Raw genomic sequence first — 17,168 nt, forward strand, 5'->3', positions numbered from 1 at the left:
GGATATGTTGGACAATCTTCTCATGTGCTTTGGATTGTCTAGCTTAGCCCAAATTTTTTCCTTCTACATATCACCAGCCAACTGCCTTTGGGCACAGAAAGGAGCAGTAGCATTTATCCAGCTACATAATCAAAAAAGTACTTGGCTCTGACAGGTGGTTATCTGTCTCCCTCCTGTTAAATGGAATTCACTGAGCTTGGACTCGGAGAAGACAAACCTGGTTTTAGTTTTAACTTTGAGGTTAATTCATCCCCTTAGGGAAAGTGCACCTATGTAGTGGTAAAAATAACTCTTTTCCTGTTCTGTTTGTAACCTCTACACCTAGGGCATGGAGTATCTAGGAACAAAAAGATATGTTCACCGAGATTTAGCAACAAGAAATATCTTGGTGGAGAATGAGAACAGATTTAAAAATTGGAGATTTTGGATTGACAAAAGTTTTGCCACAAGACAAAGAATACACAAGTGAAAGAACCTGGTGAAAGTCCTATATTTTGGTAAGTCTTCTTTGGTATGTGAAATCATGGCATGTTTTCAGTTTTACCCTTCAGCCAATTCATTTTGCATTTTTGTGGAATTCTTACTTGCAAGCTCGCGTCAGTTTTCCAGCATGTGAAAGTCACTTGCATATATTTCACTTCACAGGTGGCAACAAAACTTTTCAACATATTTTTTTAAAACCCAGGAAAACACCCAAAATAAAAATCAAAAAATACATATTTAAAAAAAATTAGCATCCAACAGAAAACATATTCAGATATAAAGGTATCTAAAATGGCCCATTTTCCTAATTCTTTCAAGTTTTTAGGTATTCTACTTCCTTAGAAACTGTAAATTCATGTCTTCCAGCGAGATCAGTTGGATACACCCCAGAGAAAATGGCATTCCATACATGCAGTTTTTAGTCTGTATTTTAATTCTGACTCAGAGCACTGTTTACCTAAAGAATAAATTATACAAAATGGCATCTTAGTAGGTGTTATTGGAAAAAGTACAGTTTAGTTCCCAAAAGTATCTGCAACACAGTTCACTGAAAGCGATGGAAGGCGTAATTGTCTTTCTTTGCGGGTCTAATCACATAAAATTTCCTACTACTTGAAACTACAAATAAGAAATATATCTACAACCTTTTTGGGAAAAAAAATAAAACTTGGTTATAGTTATCACCAACTTGTGTTTGTTTAAGGTGATTTGGTTTCAAAACCAATTAACTATTATTTAAAGGAGTATTAGAAATTTGAAGGTACAAACAGGAAATAAAACATACTAATATCAATGAATAAAGAACACTTACTCATGAAAAAGAAAACTGTCTTACTAAAACACATGTTTCAAAATCAAAATGGCACGTGTTGCAGAGAGCAATTTTCCTTGTACTGTGTGTTGCAGGTATGCTCCAGAATCTCTGACAGAAAGCAAATTTTCTGTGGCCTCAATGTGGGGAGCTTTGGTGTGGTCTGTATGAACTCTTCACCTATATTGACAAAAGCAAAAGCCCACCAGCTGTAAGAAATATATTAATAAATCTCAGAGAATTTGTTTATTTAAATTTCCTAGACTGTCATGTGCCTCAATAGGTTAATGTTTACTGATCCTTTTCTGGAGATACCTTAGTGTTTGAGACAGCATCCAGTCTGAAGCAGTAACTAAAAGGTAACTGGTATCAAGCCATAAGAAAGAAAGAAGATCTGAAAATTACTTCATAGTCTGTGCATATCTTAGTCATTCTGTAACTTCTGTTTGAAAAATATTTTAAAATCTCTTGTTATAGGTTGTTCTTTCTGATCCTTTGGGAAGAGTTATCCCAGCTGCAACCATTGCATGACCTTTATTTTTAATGTTGTTCCAAATTTAAGGCTGAGCCAAACACATACATAGAAATTAAGTTAACTTACATAAGGAACTTAAGGTGTTTTATGTTAGCAGAACCCAAGTTAGTAACTTAGCAAAGTTCAAGGAAAAAAAGGAGTGGCCTTTTGCAGACTGCTGACAGGTGTCTGAAGACAAATTTACAGTGGGTGAAAAAAGATACTATTATCCTCCAATTGAAAATAAGATACATGATCTTATTTTCACCTAGCAGTAACCATGGACATAACAGAGGAGAGTTCAGGCTTCTGTATTTACTGTAGCTGGCCTCACCCTTGGCTAGAACTGTCAGTCCTGGCAAATCTGGTTTTGAGAGCCGAATAGTGATGATAGGCAGAAATGCATTTGGAGGATACCTCTGCACTGGCCTCAGTAGACCTCTCAGTAATTCCATACATGAGCTATCAGAGGTTTCAAGGAAGAACTCAGAACAGTTCTTCCAGCATAAGAACATAAAGACCCCTAGAGTTCTTCAGAAGGATTGTGAAATGAAAAGTGATAGAGTAAGTTAGGAGCACAAGTGGACTATTCTTTCAATGAATCAATTCTACATGTGCATTCACCACTTCATCAGGTTGGTTATCCTATTGGTATGCATCAAGAAAAGGTAATTTGGTAAATTTAACCAAAGTGGTCTGTTCAACTCTTGTAGTCTTTATACTTTTATATTGTTTTCAAAACCTGGCCATTTACACATTCAGCCAATGGGTGTTTCACACTTTCATGTCAAGGATCATTAAAGAAATTTCGAAGCATTGGAGGAAAAATAAAAAATCCTTTATGTTGTGCTTAGAAATTTATTTCAGTTAATACAACATCCTCATTTACTTTGGATGTCTGGCAGTCTGAGTGAAGTTTTCATCTGCTTTTTGGGTTATTTTGGTTTTTTGGAGAGCAAGGTTTATCTAAGCCATTTTTTCTGGCTTTAATTATACTAATTTTTCTGCTGTGTTGTTACTGATTAGTCCTGCTAACCATTTTTTATACATCAGCATGACAATATCTGTTTTCTATTTAGCATTTTTCAAAGCATTAGTTCTTTTAGTGTTCCACAGAGCTCTTTAGAATCAACTGTGAGTTTAATCCTTTTAAAACTAATTAATTACAGAAGCACAGAATGTTATGTATTGGAAGGGACATTAAAGATCATCTCGCCCCAATCCTCCCTGCCATGGACAGAGACACCTCCCACTAGATGAAGTTACTCAGAGCCCTCAGCCCAGCTTTGAACCCCCCCAGGGATGGGGCAGCCCCAGCTTCTCTGGGCAACCTCTTCCAGTGTCTCACCATCCTTACAGTAAAAGAATTTCTTCCTAATTACCTTTGTTTCTCTCCTTTCAGTTTGTACCCCTTACTCTTTGTCCTATCACTGCAGTTCCTGATTAAGAGTCCCTCTCCCCCTCTCCACCTTTGCTGTAGGCCCCCTTCAGATCCTGGAAGTTGCTGTGAGGACTCCACACAACTTTCTCTTCTCCAGGCAGAACAGACACAACTTCCTCAGTCTGTCCTCATGAGGAAATGCTCCAGTCCTCTTATCAGCCTCATGCCCTTCTCTGTACTCGCTCCAACAGGTCCATGTTCCTCCTGTGCTGGGAGCCCAGAGCTGATGCAGCTCTGCAGGTGGGGTCTGAGCAGGGCAGAGGGGCAGAATCCCCTCCCTGCCCTGCTGCCCACCCTGCTCTGGATGCAGCCCAGGACAAGTTTGGCTTTTCTGGGCTGCCAGTGCCCATGGCTGGGTCACATGGAGTTTTTCACCAACCGTGAAAGTTCTTTTCCACAGGGCTGCTTTCAATCACATCCCCTCCCAGCCTACAGGTGTGTCCAGGATTGCTGTGGCCCATGTGCAGAACCTTTTGCTTCTCCTTGCTGAACATCATGAGGTTTGCATGGGCCCAGCTCTCCAGCCTGCCCAGGTCCCTCAGGATGGGGCCCTTCCCTGCAGGACGTGGCTGCCCGCGCAGGCCGCGGCCAGGGAACATCTGAAGGTGCCCTCGGTCCCACTGTCCATGTCCCCTGCAGAGATGTTGAGCAGTTTGGGCCCTGGTGCTGAGCCTCAGGGACATCACCCATCTCTGCTCTCCCTGTGGACAGTGAGCCATTGACCACAGCTCTGGGTGCAGCCTTCCAGCCAGGTCTTTATCCGCTGAGGCACCCATCCCTCAAACCCATGTCTCTCCCGTTTAGAGACAAGGATGTCATGTGGGACAGTGCCAAACTTTGTATAAGTCTAGTTAGGTCCATCTTAGAAGATTACTAGATTTCTCAGGAAAGAAATTTGTGCCCTTAGTAAAGCCATGTTGTTTGTTTCCAGTCACTTCTTTGTTTTCCATATGCCTTAGCATGATGTGCAGGAGAATTGGCTCCATGATCTTGCCTGGCAGAGGTGAAACTGACTAGCTTGTTGTTCACTGTGTCTTTCACTTTACCCTTTTCAAAAATTAGGGTTATCTTTCCCTCTTTCCAGTCATCACAAATGTCACCTTAACAACTTCATCTGCCAACTCCCTCAGGACCCTTGAATAAATTTCATCAGGTCCCACAGACTTCTGCACATTCAGTTTCCTTAGATGCTCATGACCCTCTCCTACAGTGGTCTTAGGGTCTTCATTCTTTCAGTTCCTCCATCTGCCTTCCTCTACTTGGGCAGTGTGCCTGGAACACTTGCCTTTGAGGACTCAAGCATAGAAGTAATTTAAAACCTCAGTCTTCTCTTTATCCAGGGTAGTCAAATCATCAGATGATGATCAACATTTTAAAAGATTTTTCACCTACTGCTTTAAATTGTGTATGTATCATTCCATTTTATTCTATTCCATATCATTATTTAATTTTACACACACAAAAGATCTGTAATTATTGATATATTCTCTAGACATGTAATTTATAATTTGATCATTGTTATGTGCTATTCAAGTCATTCTTTATTACATATAATATATATATAAATTATTCTTATTAAATAATTTTGCTTGGTAAGAATATTGCAGCATCTTTTTTTCCTCTGAAGATTATATATTACAATTGGCCTTTTGTTTCAGGAATTCATGCGCATGATTGGCAATGATAAACAAGGGCAGATGATTGTATTTCATTTGATAGAGCTTTTGAAGAATAATGGACGACTGCCGAGACCAGATGGATGCCCTGATGAGGTGATGTACTGTGTTAAAATGTTACTGTAGTGTGAAGGGTGCTCAGTTAGCATGAGTACCTGCAAGTGCAAAACTTACATTTTGTTCTGCTTGGACCACTAAAGTACTTATTCAAGTGGAATGGCTGTGCTGTAATTTTATCAGTTTCATGATGAGTATAATCTTTTGGGGTTTTTTGATTCTTTAGCTTGTACTCCCTCAGGAGCAAGACTGTAGTCTTGCTGAATAATTAAGTGGGACTGCTGTACTTGGGCACTCACACTTCTATTTCAAAAAGATACTCATGTGAAGGTAACAAGATTAGTGTATATATAACTTGTTCTGTGTAAGTCCCGTGTAGAGATTCTCATTCAAAGCTGTGAACTTTGGATTTTTTTTTAAATTTGTAATATTCAGCAAAAAAATCTTAATCTCCACCTAAAGTTTTTCACATTTAATTCCAGGATGTAAAGAGCTTCTTATCTTGATTACTGCCTTTCTGTTACTGTTCCTTTCTCAAGTGTGGAAGGCTCATATTTATAATGTATATTATTCACCATCAAGCATTTTCAACTTGCAGACAGTAGGCACAGTTAAGTATATGAATCAGATTTTCTATGTTCAGAGTCTTCATGTTCTTTGTAGATACTAAAGTACAGCTGTAGAGCTGTCTTCAGAGCACATAAATTAATTCAGTGTTCTTCTGGTTTTATTTATACACCAGATGCTTTTAAAAATCTTTTCATACCACTCTTAAGTCTTCTAGTATTCTGTTGTTCAGAGCAGGGTGCACAAAGCCTGGTTCAGTCAAACTGACCTGGTTGGGCTGTGTAGGTGAGTCAGTAATGAAAAAATGGAAGGAAAATAGTTATGGGTTGTTGTTTTTTACATATGTAATTGCCAGCTCAGATTAATTGCTGCATCCCTTTAAAGTCAAGCACACTTGGCAATAGGTCAAGAAATAATACAGTGAAAACTAGTGAAAGAGAAAACATCAGGGTCAAGTGATCTAATGGAGGAGAAAAAGAATGGTACAAGTGAGGCAGGAAGCCATTGGGGAGGAAAAAATGTATAGAGAGTAGAAAGAGACGTCTTTGAAGAACCTTTCTTGCATTTTATGTACGAGTACAGCAACTGTTGAATTGGAAAGGTTTGGCTTTTTGTAGATAACCTGAATGTCATATGTATAAGATAATAAATCTGTTTTACTGAAACTGTATTTTAACTAACGCAAAGGTTTCAGTGTCTGACATTTCTCCAGCTATCAAAGCAAGATGGAAATGTCTCTGTCAGAAACTGTATTCATCCCCTTTTGATCCTGGAAGGCCAGTCATCACAGATAATAAATCTTCCAGATACCTGTAGCTTACAGCAGCTTATCTTGCAGCTTACAAGCTGCTTGAGACTTGGTTCTAAAGCAGCTTGGTCAATGCAGGTGTTTCAAATCTGCTGAAAGATAAGGAACAGTTTCTAATTTTTTTCCTGGTAGCTGTACAGACTGTTCTTAAGCAATATGTGGAAAACTGTTGAAAGTATGAGAAATTAGTAATAACAATCTGGATTGAATGAATGAGAAGAGTACAGGTGAAGAGCTTGGCAAGTTGTATGAGACCAGGTATCTGGTACATCTTTGGGCAAAAGGAAAACTGTTGCCATGTAACTACTGTAGCAGAAATATCTTTCAATGTTGGTTCAGTTTGCACAGTAACCTTTTTTTTTTTGCTTATTTCTGATTATATATGAAGAATAATTAAGAATTTAGTATACAAATTCTGGAGAAATATATGGTAACTTCTCAGGGGAAGTCTTATTTAGAATTACTGTTCTTGTAAATCTGATTTCTGGTCATACTGGTGCTTGTTATGTTAAAGCATTTTTGAGCTTCTCAAAAAAAAGAGCAAGAAAAAATAAAAAAACTTATCAAAGTAACATAGGTCTTGTAAAAGTTTCAAAAAGCAGCTGAATTAATTTTCATGCTAACTTTTAAAAAATTGTCTTTTATTATAAGAGTTTTTGCAGAGCCATCTATCCTAGGTTCTTGCTGTCACTGGGCAAGAGTTCAGGTACACTCTTCTGCAGCTGTTGTTTGGAAGCATAAAGTTAAGCTGGATGTTCTTTAGTCCAGTTTCAAGTAAATATGTATGGTATCCGTTTACCTACTACCTTTTTTTTCTTACCCAGATTTACGCTATCATGAAAGAATGCTGGAACAATAATGTTGCCCAGCGCCCTACCTTTCGGGATCTTGCTCAGCGAGTGGATCATATAAGGGAAAACATGGGTGGATGAAAAAACTCCTTCAGAGGATGAGTTGGAATGCAGAACAAAATGTACTTGGTCAGCTGTGTATATTTGACATATGTACATATGCACACATCTTATCCTTGCTGGAAGTAAAATCTGTGTGGCAAATACCCTGTTTCAATCTGCATACTGAGAATCCTGCTAGGCCTTTTTTATCAGGATATATTTGTTACTATGAGAACATGCTGAAATTCTCAATAGGGAAAGAAATTATTTTTCTAAATTTAAAAGTGGATGGTCATTCAGCAACACCATTATTTGCCTTACTTGGCAGTACAAAAAAGAGGTGACTTAAAATGTGATGAAACTAACAGATAAAAAACCAATGTATTTCTTTGTTGAAGTAGAGATGCCCAGAAAAGACTTCTAGAAATACTTTTACACTGAGAAATAGTGACTAGGCACCCTGTTTTGTGTGTTGCACAAAGACTTTTGTCTATTAATACAGTTTCATGATTTTTTCATTGTTGATGCAGAACTGGCTTCTCTGTGTAACGAAACAGTAGTGGTTTGCTGTGCCTGTCTGAATCAGTTATCAGCCAGCAGTATATCCAAAGAGATGTAGCTGTGTGATGTGCTGTAAGTATTTTGAGAGACAGGGAGCAAATTGCGCTTTACTGGGAGAGACAGACAACTTACTAATTCATGCAAAAATTTTAATTTAAAAATGAAAAAGCAAAGATGTTATCCTTTTATTCTTACTCCTCTTGATGAGTATTAGATTGCCTTTATAGTACTGAAGATACAGTGATAACACATAGAAGGGAATTTATTTTACACAAGGCAGTGTCTTCAATGTAAATAAGGAAAAGCTAAGTATACTGCTTTTAAATGCTGCTCTTTTTTTCTTTCCATACTTGTAATTTTCATGGAGTCATAAGTGAATGAATTGAAACTTTCAAAGCAGGATTAAAAATGTAAAAAATGCCCTCACTTTCTCAATTCCTCACTTTGCTGTTAAGATGATCATGTAAATATCTTCCTTCCAGCACAGAAAAAGAATACTTACATCTCAGTATCTGATATGGCCAGTCACAACCACATCAAGCCTGTTCTATATTGAAGTGGCCCAAGCGTATTTATTTCTGTGGAAATACCCAACATGAGACTGTTTGGAAGGAGTCACAAGTGCAATTGCTCACACTCACCATAGGGCAAGGACAGGATTCCAGTTACTGAGAACTGGAAGGAGATCAGAGCTACCTGAATGCTGTATAATTCAGCTTTTGAAATAAGCAACAAAAAATTTTGGAGAAGAGAATGCTTCGTTTTGCCTTGAGGCAAAATACTTGGGGATAATCTCATATGTCAAAGCAGTATCATTGCAGAGTTTGTTTATTTTTAGTTCAAATAATCTTGTTTGTTTGTTTGTTTTTACTTAAGCATTATTGTTTGCAAAGTATAATGCTGGTTCTTTTTGGACTTCTGCTGAGAGAAGTTCAGTTAAGGGGATATACAGCTTGGCAAACTGACCTGACATCCAGATTTATATTTAAAATGAAGTGTTAGTTTTTAAAATTTGTGGCAGTGAGTTAGTGAAATAGAGGTTACTTTCACTGTGGAGCCTCCTTAATATTTGTGGTGAACTACATCCATCTTATCAGAAATTGAAGAACCTCAGCTTTTAAAAAAAACTAAAAAACCAAAACAAAACGAAAACATCCTTACTTGGTGTAATACAGTGCCAGTATAGCAGTATTTTGTACCACTGTGATGTTTCTCTCCCACAGTCACTCCTTCAAAATTACTATTTTATAGTATAAGAGAGTGCTAAATGTGGAGAGCAGCATCAACTTTCTCTCTGCCTATTGCATTTAAAACTATTTCTGTTAGTGTTCTTGCCACCAAGCATTTGCATAGATGATTTTTCAAAACAATTTCACAGTCAGTTTTTAAGCTGCAAAGAACTTTGAAGTGCTATGTTCAACTTAACATGTTTTCTCAATTTCTATACATTGCTTTGAGGATTTGAAATTCTGTGCAAAAGATGTCTTTGCATTTGTAGTCTCAGTTCTGTGTATGTGTATTTTTGTAACAAAGGAGATAAAGCTTTAAAGTATCAAGACAGCATTTTAGCTGAATAACATATGCAGGAATTATGTAACATTTGCAGTGTATGACACTCAGTAGCTCACTGGTTTCAAATACATAGTAGACTAAACATAATTTATGTAAAAATCTCAGGGAAGTTTGTGTAATGCAATGAAGAAATCTTCCAGTCTGTTAATTTTTCAAGTGAATTAAAGGTCTTTTTCTTGTTCTACTACAGTTTGACTATTTACATAGTCTATTTGATTGCATAAATGTAGTGGTGAATTCAAGGATTATTTTTAAGTGTCTTGTGGAGTGTTTTGGTTTTGATCTGTGTTTTGTTCTGGTTTTGTTTTTTTTTACTTTAGTACTATATCGTTTTGAGAGAAAGCCGTATCTTTACACTGCAGTGTAACTGTGTGCTGTTGGCCAGAGACAGTCTTTAACAGCCAGAGGCCTGTGCCAAGGGCTTGAGCATTTAGGATTAATGTTCTTAGCTGGGAGAATAGGACCAAGTAGTGCTTAGGACTTGGGAGATGTATAGTCTATAGAGATGTATGTGCAGTGTCAATATTTAGGTCCCAGAGCAGACCTGGTGGCTTTCTCAAAAAGCTGTTGAGGATGTAAATGTAGTGATTTTGCTGAATTTGCTACTGCCAATTGTGTAACCTTTAAAAAAAAACCCAACAAAACAACACCACCACCAAAAAACACTGTATTTTTTATTTTGAAAGCTCTCAGATCTACAGTAGCATTGATAATGTCATATTTTTACATGGCATTTGTATTAATAGACTAAGTACTTTGTTTTAGAAAATGTCTTCAGTTGGCATTGCATTTGTAATACATTAGTGTAATCATTATGCTACCCAACATGCTGTTTGATTTTGTTGATAGAAAAAGTGCTGGTTTATGCATACATGACTGCTACTACAGTGTAGAATTAAAATATTAACTACTGCTTTGCACTTACATTGGAAGTGAAAGAATTTTTTAATAAGTGCACAATGTATCTTATAGAATCTCTGCAATCAAGTATTGTGTTGTGTAGTATTGATTTGTTGTCTATCGGTATAAATATGTTAAGTTTCAAAGTTAGTTTTTAAATATATTCCACACAGTATTCCACAAACTTGCAACAGTCATGTAGTAAGCCAGAGGAGAAATGAATTTTCAGGAAAAGAAACACATGTTCTTGTCAAGTTCTAGTACTGGTTAAAAGCTTCCATAGCTAATTGTTGTTAAATGTGCTGATGAATACAACTGTGAAAGTATATGTAAGAATTATATTTTTTCCCCAAAATTAAATTTTTAATTGTTGCATTTAGTTAAGATGTTGACCAGCTGCCCTGAAATGTATGGGAAAAGATGTTACTATATTAAGTATGAAGAAATGTAATTCTTGAGTAAAGAGAGCAAGCTTTTCAGGAATGTAGGATCACAAACACCTCCAGGTGTTTGAGAGTTCTGAGAGCACAAGCAGAGGTATAGAAGAACAAGACTAAAGGAAGAAGGATGATGTTCAGCATGGGAGAAGCTTTCTGAAATGTGAAATGCCCTATTAATTATGAAAAACTGATAGATTTTTCTACTGAAAATGCCATATTGTGACAAATATGTGCTAATATATTTCTCAACTGTGTATTGCCTGCCTTAAGTCTGAAATATTCAGAGACACCTAACCTGGCTGAAAAAATTTCAATCATTACTATACCAAAATAAACTAATAATGTTGTGCCATGCCAGACAACAATTCTGAACAGATGTTTGATTAAGAAGTTTTGTTCTGAATTTTTCTTTTTGAATAAGAGGTTTACAGTACTTTATATTAAAGTAGAAAAAGTCCCTTGGTGGTAGGGAGCAGGGAGGAAAAGATACCTGCCACTTATGATTGAAATGTAAACATTTGAACACATGGTTTAGTCAAGAGAACATGAAAGGGATATTTTTAGAAAACTGTGTATCCATACCTGAAACTTAACTGTGTGTTTCTTTTTGCATTTGGATAGTGAAAATAAATAAACTGAATACAATGGATGACACATGCCTGCCAACATTTTCTTTTGCACACTAAAATTTGTTACTGGTATTTAAATCACTGCTGAAGGCAGCCGTTCCATTTGATGAGGTAGAATACAGCACATACAACTTTCCAGTCTTCCTAGAATAGACATATTAAGCATTTATCTACTGGAAGAAACTTAGATGTACCAAAGTAAAGGTGTTACCTACTGAGGGCTTTTAATCTCTTTTTTTAATTAAGATTTTCACTGAGAAAATTAATTTGGGATAAAGAAACACTTCCTTTTGTTCTCAGTATTTAAAGAGATGCAAGTCTCTAAGACAGAAGTGCCTTACACCACCTTAATTTTGTTAGAAATTCTGATGTCTTGATTTTCATTACTTTATAATCTTTCCATTTGACTTTGCTTAACTTATGGGAAAATTACCACCACTTTTAATGAAAATTACCATCATTTACCTTGAACCGAGTTGAATGCTTTTGTCAAATACACAACTGGTCCCTTGGTGTTATCAACCATCATACCTGTGTCCTTGAGCAAAACCAGTCTCACAGATGAGTTGCCTTTGCTTGAGGCAGCACTAGTCCAGTTTTCCCTTACACATTCCCCGTATGGCACACAGGGACTTTACTCCTTTCCATAGTATACGGAGGTTTTGTTTGGGCAGGGCACCCACTCAATACCATGCTCTCTCGTCCAGATGTCTATGAGGTTGTTTTTGAAATGAGTCCCACTGTCCAGCTGACTTCTCTCAGGGGTGCCATGTCCCAACAGGACATGTTTCTCAAGGGCCAAGGTGTAGTTCCAGCTGGTGGCAGGAGGCACAGGGCGCCTCTCCAGCCATCCGGTGGCTGTGCCACTATTTGTAACCACATAGTGCTTGCCTTGGCAGGTTTGGGTGATCTGCAGACTGCCTCCCCCCATATTTTTCTTTTGACATCATCCACCATACCACAGGGGTTTACCTGCTTGATCTGCTGGGCTGCAGCACACATTCACAGTGCCCTGGTTACAGGGAGTGGGGATGGAGTTCTCAGTGCTGTGTGGGTGTGACAACACGGTTTACTGCAAACCACACACATACCAATGAGGATATGGTATCAGCAGGAAAAGCCAAGCATCAGCAAGAAGGGGAAGTGTACCACCTTGGCTCTCCCTAGCCAAGAAGGTGTCAGGATCACCTGGTGCACTCAGCCCTGCTCTGTCACCCTGGTCCTTTCTCTGTTCTTTTGGGCCCAGTGGACTGAATACCCTGGCTCTGGCAGAGCAGAAGCAGCCATGCAGAGCCCAAAGCTCCAGCTGAGCCAAACCAAGCCCCACTGGTGCTGCACTTGGGACCAAGATAAGCCTGGGGAACAGTGCCAAACACAGCTGAGCTCAGCAATCCAGAAAAAAAAAATAGAGATGAGCAGTGCAACATGGATGATCTATCTTCCAAGTTTGTTTTATTCCAGCTCTTAGTTGTTTTCAGACTGGTGGAGGGAAGGGACATAAAGCTGTGTGAGCTTTCTGCACCTTACTACTTTTGGGCACTATCTTTGTGAGATGATTTTTTTGTTCACAGCAGCGAACACCCTTTTGTGTACTAGTCTTCCTTCAAAGAACACCTTTCCCTCCCATTTGACAGAAATCACCTCTGGAGGCTAAGAGTTTCTGTCCTCTTCCCAATCCCCTTGTCATTGCCCAAATTCTGTGACAGGGATCCCAGTTCCTTGGCTTTACTACCATCTGGTTTCATACCATGTGCCACAATAAAAATCTTTGGAGCAAACAGACCAACAGAGCCTGCCCTCTCGGTGGTTGACATTTTTTCCTATGCCTTGTAGCTCACCGAGGGGTGGGGATTGCATAATTATCTCTGGCCCTGCCTCTTCCTCTTGTGGTGAGCGTTCTGCTTCCTCTTCATCCCTCACAAAGTAAAGTGATTTGGTTTTGAATTTCTTGTGTACAGGGGCAGCTGCTACCAGCAGGGGTTACTCCCCTGACTCAGCTGCAGTTTGAGTGGCCACAGTGCCTTCTGGTCTGCTTTCCTCCTCCTCCCTGAGGGCACTGTCTAGTAATGAGCAGCGTCCAATAAATAGTAGCCAGGGTCCAACACACTGGATGTGACTCTCAGAAGAAATGGAAATGTGAAGAGAATCAAAAGCTAGATTAAACATGTCAGGAGAAAAAAACATACCATTGCAGAGTTGTATCAGAACTGCCATAAATCAGACTACCTAAACAAGAGTAGCAAAAAAATTCTGTTTAAGTTCAAAGTATGTGATCAGTACAAATGTTTTAAATATATACAATCAATTTTATCTGGTTGATATCTGGTAGAATGTTGCATGGGGAAAGAAAATTATCGTTTTGTTTCATCTCCTCTGTAATACAGCTGAATCATACTACTGTCTTCTTAAAAAAAGAATAAGTGTCCAACAAATGTAATTGTATAAGTGATTTCACTTTGACACTATAATCTTGTCTCCTCTTCTACTGAACCTAGACAAGTCATTTTAGCTTTGGTCTTTACATTGTATAGAACAAATTTCACATAACTTTTAGAAGACTTCATTAAGAAATTTAATGTTAACAAATCAATTATTTAAAATAGTTAAATTTATCTGAGTATCTAGCTTAAGGGTATTGCAATGCATTTAAAATTGCAGTAATTTCTCCCCAACAAGAACTTCTCTTAGCAATAATTAATCTGTTATTGAGTTTAACTAACAAGAACAATAAAGCGACAAAAAGCTAAACAATTACATCAAGAGCAGTTGAAAAAGGCAACTATTAAATGTGGATGTTGGATGTGTTTCCTGAGCTACATCTGGTCAGATCAATGGACTTTTCTAACTATCAGGTCACTTTTAGCTCTGGCTTCTTCTCAAAGATACTGATCTATAAATGAAAAAGGTAAATCAGCCTTAACATCTAGTCTGCATACAGCAGCTTTTGCATGGGGAGTGTGGCGCTTACAAATAAGCAGATTCTTAACTCTGAAAGTACCTCTGAGAAGATCCCAAGTAACGTTTAAGGCTGAATTTAAGCTTGACTTCAGTCTTCAAGAAAAAAGGACTTCCATAAGGGTCCTTTCTCTCCATTTGTGTGCCAGCAAAGCCAGCCAAAGACATTGCCGTTTAAAAGAATGTTTTGATAGCAAAAGATTTTGATTGTTCCTAAACTTAGGAAGTAATTTCCCTAATTTTTGAAGACCAGATTGAAGCCTTCCAATGTAATTCCAGTCCCTTCCTCTCAATACATTTTGTAAATTCCTCTGCATCGGTTTGCCAGTTTCTGCAACTTCACTGTCTCACTCCATGTAAGCAATTAATAGAAATGTCAAATAATACTATACCAAAGGGAAGATGCTGTGAATTCAGATTATCTGTCTCTCTGCCTTGAAAACACACCTTTGTTAAATAGCTGAAACATGATTCAAAGAGGATCTGACAGAATGAATCTTTTCTAGTAATTAAGTTTGTTCTGTCTTACCCTGGTTTAATTATGAATACTATAAGTTTTGATAGCAAGAAATGTAACATCTAATTACAATATTTGATTTGATTTTTTTAATCCATGTTGATGGCTCTTCATCATCTTATAAGTACTCATATTGTTCACTTGATTGTTTGCTACATTTCCTCTTGCCCTTTGAATTAGACTAAATTCTGATCTGTAGTTTTCTGTCCAGTCTTGCACAGTTTATATTTTTTTTCCTACCACTGGAAACCTCTCTCATCCTCTTTGAATTCCCACAGATAACTATTACCAATTTTGGAGTCTAAGCCTGGGGGAGGCAAACACCTAGCTTAACAAGCCCTGGCTCTCATAAAAGGGCATAAAGGTGGTCTGGAAAATATTCCAGATTTCAAATGGTGTTCCAAACCTAAGAATGCATGTAATCCAACGCAGGGAACAGGACACCACAGCTAAAATTAAGGCATCTGTCTAGCCTCTACTGTTCACCAGCAGCCAACTACTTCACTCAATAGGTACCACCATCAGGACGGACCCAGCTGCAGCTCTGCCTGAACTGCAGCTGGACTGTGCAACAGATGACTGCCCCCCAGAGTAGGGACAGTTCTTGGGATTTCAGATTCCTTACCTGACACTGACAGATCCTGCCATACCTGAGGCAGATCATTAATCAACAACAGATCCTTGGTAAGTGACTAATAATGTGATGAATTAAAATCAGGGAAATACTTTTAATCCTTGTAGCTACTCTATGTTGGTAAATTCTTTTCTTATGGTGCCCACTATGTCCACATTCTCAGCTAGATCTTTTCTTAAGTAGCACACTTTCTTCCAGTTGTTTTCTCCATCTTCTGCAGAGTGCTTCAACACCTTTCCTGAATTTTCTATGTAGTTTGTGTCCTTTTGTATCACTTTCTCATCAAAATGGTAATTTAAATTTCCCAATAGTATGACGTTTTTCTGTTAAGTCCTTTGATCACACAGAGAAAGACTCATCTCCATTAACAACTTTATTTGCAGCCTACCATACTCCCCTGCATAACAGCAATATCCTTTTTACTGAGAAATGTTTAGTCACTCCAGTTTCCAAAAGCTCTTCGGGTCTAAGAATAAACATCCTGGAAATACCCTTTTAGTGTTAAAGATCTTTTCTGAAGGGGTCATACATGCCTGTGTCCACTATCCAACCAAGTCTCTAGCATGCCAATTAAGACATGATTTTAAATATTATTTAAGACATTAAACCTTTTGTTTCCTGTCCTCTTCCTTGTCCTTGTCCTATTCCTATGTAATAAACTAATTATAGTGTAAGTATAGATACATAAATGCTAGTTATCTGCTAGTATGTAATGAACAATATCATACAATGAATAAATATTTGTATATAATTAACTAAGATGTGTCAGTTTAGCTCCCTCAAGACCACACCAGGAAAATACTTCCTTCCACATCTAAGTCTTTATATCAATTACTGTTTTGTATCAGGTCAGCATTCCTGAAGGAGAAATCTCAGAGGAAAGCATGCTGGGTGAGGCTCCTGTCCCACACTTTGCCATGGTATGTTCAGCTGCAGGGTCAGACCAGGCTCCTTCAGGCATTACCCTGACAGGCCTGAAAATTCCTCAAAACTAGGGGCAACTTCTCTGGGTCATGGCCTTGCTGCCAAAATTACCCTTGTGGGCTGAAGGCTTCTTTTCATCTCCAGCCTGTGCCTCCATATTTCACTTTATCAGTATTTTCTCTCATCTTCTCCCCACATACTGCCGTAAAGAGCCTTGCTTCCTGATGGTCTCTTCATTGACAGCAGTGGACTGTGTCATGGGGATCTTTTGGATCTCCAACCATCTATTCAGGTCAACTAATTTAGTTTATCTGTAATCTAAGTTTATAGTTAAATTTAGACTCAAAGATAAATTTTAAGAGATTATTGTGTTAAGGAATTTCCCAGACTGACCAGGTGTGGCCAGATACTTCCACAGCTGGGATCAAAGCCCCTCCATAGTGGGCATCTCCAGAGAGCTGATGGGTGCCCTCTTGACTCTCTGCACTCACACCCAGTTAGACTAAGTTTGCTCATTGGTTTGAGCCCAGGTTTCCCAGGTGTTTGTTCCCAAGATACATGTAAGCTGTGTGAATAGACTTCATTCAATGTGCGGTGGCAGTGTGGCAAAAATTAGGAAAGAACCCCCTTTGAGCTAATTGCTTATACAGGTGAGTGACTGCAGAGCAGGAGATGGGATACATATCTATCCATGTTCCATTTGCTGAGCAGGAAATGAGTTGTCATTTTCTACAGTCATTTCTCTACTGCCAGCTGAGTAGGAAACACTGTAGTATCAGGAGTGCT

General features: G+C 38.2%; 1 protein-coding gene across 8 annotated transcripts in view; it reads left to right on the forward strand.

Annotated features, from left to right (window-relative positions):
- The window catches only part of JAK2 (Janus kinase 2), an 86,640-nt gene extending 75,265 nt beyond the window's left edge, over positions 1-11,375 (forward strand). For 7 of the 8 annotated variants that reach the window (XM_064735337.1, XM_064735341.1, XM_064735338.1 and 4 more), the window contains 2 exons: positions 4,908-5,021; positions 7,182-11,375. In XM_064735337.1, the coding sequence (XP_064591407.1) occupies positions 4,908-5,021; positions 7,182-7,289 (222 nt within the window). In that variant the 3' untranslated portion in view covers positions 7,290-11,375. The remainder of the gene's footprint in view (positions 1-4,907; positions 5,022-7,181) is intronic. The other variant, XM_064735344.1, reaches the window with a different exon arrangement.
- Positions 11,376-17,168: the final 5,793 nt, after the last annotated feature.

The sequence above is a fragment of the Zonotrichia leucophrys genome, chromosome Z (genome assembly GCF_028769735.1).
Source record: "Zonotrichia leucophrys gambelii isolate GWCS_2022_RI chromosome Z, RI_Zleu_2.0, whole genome shotgun sequence".
In the NCBI taxonomy this organism is placed as follows: Eukaryota; Metazoa; Chordata; class Aves; order Passeriformes; family Passerellidae; genus Zonotrichia; species Zonotrichia leucophrys.